The sequence below is a fragment of the Sander vitreus genome, unplaced genomic scaffold, assembly GCF_031162955.1.
Source record: "Sander vitreus isolate 19-12246 unplaced genomic scaffold, sanVit1 ctg337_0, whole genome shotgun sequence".
In the NCBI taxonomy this organism is placed as follows: Eukaryota; Metazoa; Chordata; class Actinopteri; order Perciformes; family Percidae; genus Sander; species Sander vitreus.
The window spans coordinates 82501-90000 of NW_027595478.1; the positions used below are offsets into that span (position 1 = coordinate 82501).

The 7500-nt window shown below is 48.7% G+C and overlaps 1 protein-coding gene across 1 annotated transcript in view; it reads left to right on the forward strand.

The window, feature by feature from the left end:
* LOC144513754 (inaD-like protein) overlaps positions 1 to 7500 on the forward strand; it is a gene marked incomplete at its 3' end in the record, with an annotated part of 68361 nt that overhangs the window by 34024 nt on the left and 26837 nt on the right. Inside the window, exon 12 of the mRNA XM_078244930.1 lies at positions 3287 to 3386. Within this exon, the coding sequence (XP_078101056.1) occupies positions 3287 to 3386 (100 nt within the window). The remainder of the gene's footprint in view (positions 1 to 3286; positions 3387 to 7500) is intronic.

Consider the following 7500-nt stretch of genomic DNA (forward strand, 5'->3'; position numbering starts at 1 on the left):
CTTTCCCTCCAGACCAGTCTGATGCCTGTTGGCCAGTAACCTTTCCCTCCAGACCAGTCTGATGCCTGTTGGCCAGTAACCTTTCCCTCCAGACCAGTCTGATGCCTGTTGGCCAGTAACCTTTCCCTCCAGACCAGTCTGATGCCTGTTGGCCAGTAACCTTTCCCTCCAGACCAGTCTGATGCCTGTTGGCCAGTAACCTTTCCCTCCAGACCAGTCTGATGCCTGTTGGCCAGTAACCTTTCCCTCCAGACCAGTCTGATGCCTGTTGGCCAGTAACCTTTCCCTCCAGACCAGTCTGATGCCTGTTGGCCAGTAACCTTTCCCTCCAGACCAGTCTGATGCCTGTTGGCCAGTAACCTTTCCCTCCAGACCAGTCTGATGCCTGTTGGCCAGTAACCTTTCCCTCCAGACCAGTCTGATGCCTGTTGGCCAGTAACCTTTCCCTCCGGACCAGTCTGATGCCTGTTGGCCAGTAACCTTTCCCTCCGGACCAGTCTGATGCCTGTTGGCCAGTAACCTTTCCCTCGGACCAGTCTGATGCCTGTTGGCCAGTAACCTTTCCCTCCAGACCAGTCTGATGCCTGTTGGCCAGTAACCTTTCCCTCCAGACCAGTCTGATGCCTGTTGGCCAGTAACCTTTCCCTCCAGACCAGTCTGATGCCTGTTGGCCAGTAACCTTTCCCTCCAGACCAGTCTGATGCCTGTTGGCCAGTAACCTTTCCCTCCGGACCAGTCTGATGCCTGTTGGCCAGTAACCTTTCCCTCCGGACCAGTCTGATGCCTGTTGGCCAGTAACCTTTCCCTCCGGACCAGTCTGATGCCTGTTGGCCAGTAACCTTTCCCTCCGGACCAGTCTGATGCCTGTTGGCCAGTAACCTTTCCCTCCGGACCAGTCTGATGCCTGTTGGCCAGTAACCTTTCCCTCCGGACCAGTCTGATGCCTGTTGGCCAGTAACCTTTCCCTCCATACCCCATTTCTTTCATTAGTGTCCGGTATCAAACCAATGACAATGTACAGGTGCATGAACAGGAATGAATTACACATGATTACAATAATACAGTACCACATGAACGCAGACACTTCTGTTTGTTTTCAGCCCGAAAGTGGATCAGGTGCTGGGTTTCCTCATGCGTCCCTGTGTAATACAGGATGGTATATGTTCCTCAGGCGTCCCTGTGTGATACAGGACGGTATATGTTCCTCATGCGTCCCTGTGTAATACAGGACGGTATATGTTCCTCTGGCGTCCCTGCGTGATACAGGACGGTATATGTTCCTCAGGCGTCCCTGTGTGATACAGGACGGTATATGTTCCTCTGGCGTCCCTGTGTGATACAGGACGGTATATGTTCCTCAGGCGTCCCTGTGTGATACAGGACGGTATATGTTCATCTGGCGTCCCTGTGTGATACAGGACGGTATATGTTCCTCAGGCGTCCCTGTGTGATACAGGACGGTATATGTTCCTCAGGCGTCCCTGTGTGATACAGGACGGTATATGTTCCTCAGGCGTCCCTGTGTGATACAGGACGGTATATGTTCCTCAGGCGTCCCTGTGTGATACAGCAGATGTTGATGTTGTGATAGAATGTTGTCAGTGCTGTGGTTAAGGTGTAGAGCCCCTGGTGATACTTGGAGCAAAGTCTCATGTTGTGTTGAGCCTTCTTAGTGGTTTATAAATAGATATTTTGAGGCTAGCATCGTAGCGTCCCTAGCACTCCCATTCAAAAGGCCATTTGACCCAAAAACCAGAATACGGTCCATCTTAAAAGTGGCACCTCTGTCCTAAATATGCTTTTGTACCAGAGTCAAGCGTTCGCTTGACTCTGGTACATTCACAAAAAGACCCTAGGTTGCATTTCGGCGAGAGTTAGGCTTTAATACGTCGTCTTACAGTGCTGCGGAGCTGCTGCTCTGTCTGGTGCGTTGTACACACACTGAAGGGAGATTTTTGCATCGTATTTGACGCTGAGAGAAACTGACCAAGCGTCCGTATTTTAGGAGTTCGCTTCGGGCTGTGCCAGGGCAGGGCAGGGTGTGTCGTTAAAATGTTGGACGTCATCAAAAATGTCTTTTCTGCGCGATGGAGCAGAAGTTTGACTTGTTTAAGGCTTTGCTTGTGACCTAAGAAATAAAATAACCTTTAGGAAAGAGAGACCCAAATGTAATATTTTGCGGCCGTCTGGTAGTTTATCAAAACTAGGTAACAAGGAAGGAAGGAAGGACCCAAAAACGAAGATACGGTCCATCTTAAAAGTGGCGATTCCATCCTAAATACGCTTTTAAACGATAGTTTGACTCGGGTACATTCATAAAAAGACCCTGGGTTGCATTTGGCGAGAGTTAGGCTTTAAGCTGAAAATACTTAGACTGTCTCATTCTGCATCCTTCCGTCAGTCCACTGCTAATGGTCACTGACCACTTCCTGTCGTAGTCCCACTTTGGATGGTCAGCGTTGTCCCAAAATGAACACTTACGTTAAAACACTGACGAGAGGTCGGCTCAGCTCGCCGCCTCTCAAAATCTGACGAAAATCTTCTAAACTGACCTTTGTTGATCTGAGATGAAGACAGATTCAGCAGCTGCACGGCCTGTTTCTCTCTTCACATGTTTTCAGAAACACGTTTCGGTGAACTGTTTTTCGTAAAATACCAGATCGTATTCTGAACGAGCAGCCAGACACACGTCACGTGATCGTCCAATCAGCTGCCGGTCGACGTCCCTGGTCCCTCCCCTTTCTGCTTTGTAGTCAAGATGACGCCCGTTTAGTGCGAGTAGGGTCCTTCGTTCCACACTGAACTTTTTAACCTTTTTAGGGGGGTCATCCTGGTACTTTCAGTGCTCTGACTTTTTGCGTTATCTACACTATATTCTTAAAACTAAGTGTTTGAAGTGTGACAGTAGGTGGTTTGAGACACAGCCTTACATTTATGGGTCGATCTGGTCGCCATTTCCGCCTGTGCAGTGCATTCTGGGTACACCTTGCTTTCAAGTAAGCTCGCGACTTTGCTTAAAACTAAGGGGTATGTACCCCTTCCCCTTAGCCCTACCCCTCGATCAAAATTGGGACAGCCCTTACTCTCACGTGAACGCGCAAACCTAAGGGGAAGGGGTACGGGGAATATGGCGAGTAAGGGTAGCGTCATTCAGAGACTACCCAGGCGAAGAAGGAGCAGGCTACCCTCCTTATCTGTGGCACAATCCACTCGGCACAGGGGAAGGGGTAAGACGGAGAAATGAGACGCAGCCTACAGCTTTCTTTGTTTGTTTCCGCTTCTGCAGACAGCAGGTGCAGCCCCGCCCCCTCTGAGACAGCCCCCGCCCTACAGACCTCCCAACCAATCAGAACAGGAGCTGAAGTCTGACCTGGAGCAGGCCAAAGGTCAGTAACTAACACACACACACACACACACACGCACACACACGCACACACACAAAGACACATGTACACGCACACACACGCACACACACAAAGACACATGTACACGCACACACACACACGCATACACACTCATGCATACACGCACACAAAGACACACACACGCGCGCATTCACACACACGCATACACACAGACGCACACATGCACACACACACATACATGCACACACACACACACACACACATGCACACACACATGGGCACACACACTCATGCATACATACATACATACATACACACACACACACACACGCATACACACTCATGCATACACACACGCGTGCATTCGCACACACGCATACCCACAGAAGCACACACACGCATACATGCACACACACACACACACACACACACACACACACACACACACACACACACACACACACACACACACACACACACACACACACACACACACACACACACACACGGGCACACACTCTCATGCATACATACATACACACACGCACGCATACAAAGACACACATGTACACACACACACTCACATGCATACATGCTCACACACACACACACACACACACACACACACACACACACACACACACACGGGCACACACTCTCATGCATACATACATACACACACGCACGCATACAAAGACACACATGTACACACACACACTCACATGCATACATGCTCACACACACACACACACACACACACACACACACACACACACACACACACAGTCCCTTTGGAAGATGACACGTCTGCTTTCAGGGTGAAACTGATGGTCAGGAGAAGCGCCACATAGCTCTGCAGCAGCTTCACACTCTGAGGCTGCGTTAACAGTCGGGAGTTCAAAACTACAAATGTCACTGAAGAAATAAACGTCCTGCGCAGAAACATGAGGCCAAAACTCTCAGAACACAAACATTCACAACCTGCATAACAATGTCTCTCGTATGTAGTTTCCAGCTTTGCATCATTTGGACGACGACTAAAGTTCTTAATAAATTGAGAAACTAATTGTCATACATCAAGTAATCCTTTTTAAGCTTTTATTTACATATTTATCCATTTCATATATTCTGTATTTTATTAATAGCCTATACTTTAAAAAAGGTGTGAGTGTGTGTGTGTGTGTGTGTGTGTGTGTGTGTCTATGTGTGTGCGTGTGTCTGTGTGTGTGTGTGGCCATCTGTCATGTTGGAAGAAAGACAGAGAGGCCTGTTTGTTGGTCAGTAAACACACAAAAGCTGTGAGCAATTAGTGTCTCTCTCCCCCTCTCCCTCTCGCTCTCTCTCCTCTCTCTCTCTGTCTCTCTCTCGCTCTTTCTCTCTCTCTGTCTCTCTCTCTCTCTGTCTCTTTCTCTCCTCTCTCTCTCTCTCTCTCTCTCTCTCTGTCTCTCTCTCTCTCTCTCTCTCTCTCTGTCTCTCTCTCTCTCTCTCTCTCTCTCTCTCTCTCTCTCCTCTCTCTCTCTCTCTCTCTTTCTCTCTCTCTGTCTCTCTCTCTCTCTGTCTCTCTCTCTCTCTCTCTCTCTCTCTCTCTCTCTCTCTCTCTCTCTCTCTCTGTCTCTCTCTCTCTGTCTCTCTCTCTCTCTCTCTCTCTCTCTCTGTCTCTCTCTCTCTCTGTCTCTCTCTCTGCTCTCTCTCTCTCTGTCTCTCTCTCTCCTCTCTCTCTCTCTCCTCTCTCTCTCTCTCTCTCTCTCTCTCTCTCCCTCTCGCTCTCTCTCCTCTCTCTCTCTCTCTCTCTCTCTCTTTCTCTCTCTCTGTCTCTCTCTCTCTCTGTCTCTCCTCTCTCTCTCTTTCTCTCTCTCTGTCTCTCTCCCTCTCGCTCTCTCCCCTCTCTCTCCTCTCTCTCTCTCCCTCTCGCTCTCCCCCCTCTCTCTCTCTCTCTCTCTCTCTCCCTCCCTCTCCCTCTCTCCCCCCTCTCTCTCCCTTTTATTTCAGAGTATCTCCATTCCTGTAAAAGTATCTCCCGAGTTCTGTGATATTTTGGGTGTGTTTACATCAGAGTATCTCTCTCTAGGTATCTGAAAGTATCTCCGAGTACCTCTGTGAATCTTGCCGTGTGTGTATTTTTGTACTTTGAGCTGTCAGACATGCCGTCGGTGTGTTAACGTGTGTGTTTCTGTCTCCGCAGGGCTTTTTTGAAGCAGCAGTCCCTCCGTCCGTCACCGAGTGGAGGACCGTCTTTTAATAACTGTTCATTCCTCTCTCTCTCTCTCTCTCTCTCTCTGGGTCTTTTGGGTGTCTTCCCGCTGCCTGTGCTCTGGGTGCGTTTGGTTTTTGGCTTGGTGCGTCTGAAGCGGGCGGACGGACGGGGCTGCGGGGGGTGGGGTGTGTTTGGGTTTTTTTTCCTGGCTGCTAATTGGAGGGTTGAGCTGTTTGTGGAAGGAGCTGATTTGCTGCTGGTGTTTGGTGGAAGATTTCTGCTTCATCAGGGAGAAACATTAATGATATAATCAGTGTAATCTGCAGGGGATGTGTGTGTGTGTGTGTGTGTGTGTGTGTGTCTGTGTGTGTCTGTGTCTGTGTGTGTGCGTGCAGCTTGATACAGACACACACAGACACACACACACACACACACACACACACACACACAGACTTACAGACTCACAGAAACACAGACACACTGACACCTGAAACGTTCTCCTGTTGATTTCTCTACCTCTGGAGCTCTTGTGATTGAAGCCTCTCCGTGTCTGTAACCCTCCGTGTCTGTAACCCTCCGTGTCTGTAACCCCTCCGTGTCTGTAACCCTCCGTGTCTGTAACCCCTCCGTGTCTGTAACCCTCCGTGTCTGTAACCCCTCCGTGTCTGTAACCCCTCCGTGTCTGTAACCCCTCCGTGTCTGTAACCCCTCCGTGTCTGTAACCCCTCCGTGTCTGTAACCCCTCCGTGTCTGTAACCCCTCCGTGTCTGTAACCCTCCGTGTCTGTAACCCCTCCGTGTCTTAACCCTCCGTGTCTGTAACCCCTCCGTGTCTTAACCCTCCGTGTCTGTAACCCCTCCGTGTCTGTAACCCTCCGTGTCTTAACCCTCCGTGTCTGTAACCCTCCGTGTCTGTAAACCCTCCGGTCGTCTTTTCGTCACCAAATCCAAACGATCTTTATAAAAAATAGGGGAATTTGAATCCTACATGGTGGGTGATTTTCAAATGATGTGATTTCTTTAAATGTTAAATCTTGTCTCAGTCGTTATTCAGGCTGAGCTGCAGTTCAGCTGTTTTTACCTGAATTTGTTGTTTTAAGATTCTCATTTTGTAAGAAGTGACTCTTAATAATAACTGCAGATGTGACAATAAAAAAAAAATGTTTTTACTGAATAAAACTAAACAGTTAAAACCAACGTGAAGTAAAGTCTCCGACAGATTCATTAACAGAAACAAATGAATAATAATCAAGTATAAGATAGTTAAAGTGCTCATATTATGCTTATGTTGTACTGCTCATTGCTGCAGCTCCTCTTTTCACCCTGTGTTCAGGTCTCTGTTTTAGCTACAGAGTGAGACCTCTCACTGCTGGAACATCTTTGTTGGCAGTCGCACATGCTCAGTAGCTAGGTAAGGACTACACGCTCAGTAGCTAGGTAAGGACTACATGCTCAGTAGCTAGGTAAGGACTACACGCTCAGTAGCTAGGTAAGGACTACATGCTCAGTAGCTAGGTAAGGACTACACGCTCAGTAACTAGGTAAGGACTACACGCTCAGTAGCTAGGTAAGGACTACACGCTCAGTAGCTAGGTAAGGACTACACGCTCAGTAGCTAGGTAAGGACTACATGTAGCTAGGTAAGGACTACACGCTCAGTAGCTAGGTAAGGACTACACGCTCAGTAGCTAGGTAAGGACTACATGCTCAGTAGCTAGGTAAGGACTACGTGTAGCTAGGTAAGGACTACACGCTCAGTAGCTAGGTAAGGACTACATGCTCAGTAGCTAGGTAAGGACTACATGCTCAGTAGCTAGGTAAGGACTACATGTAGCTAGGTAAGGACTACATGCTCAGTAGCTAGGTAAGGACTACATGTAGCTAGGTAAGGACTACATGCTCAGTAGCTAGGTAAGGACTACGTGCTCAGTAGCTAGGTAAG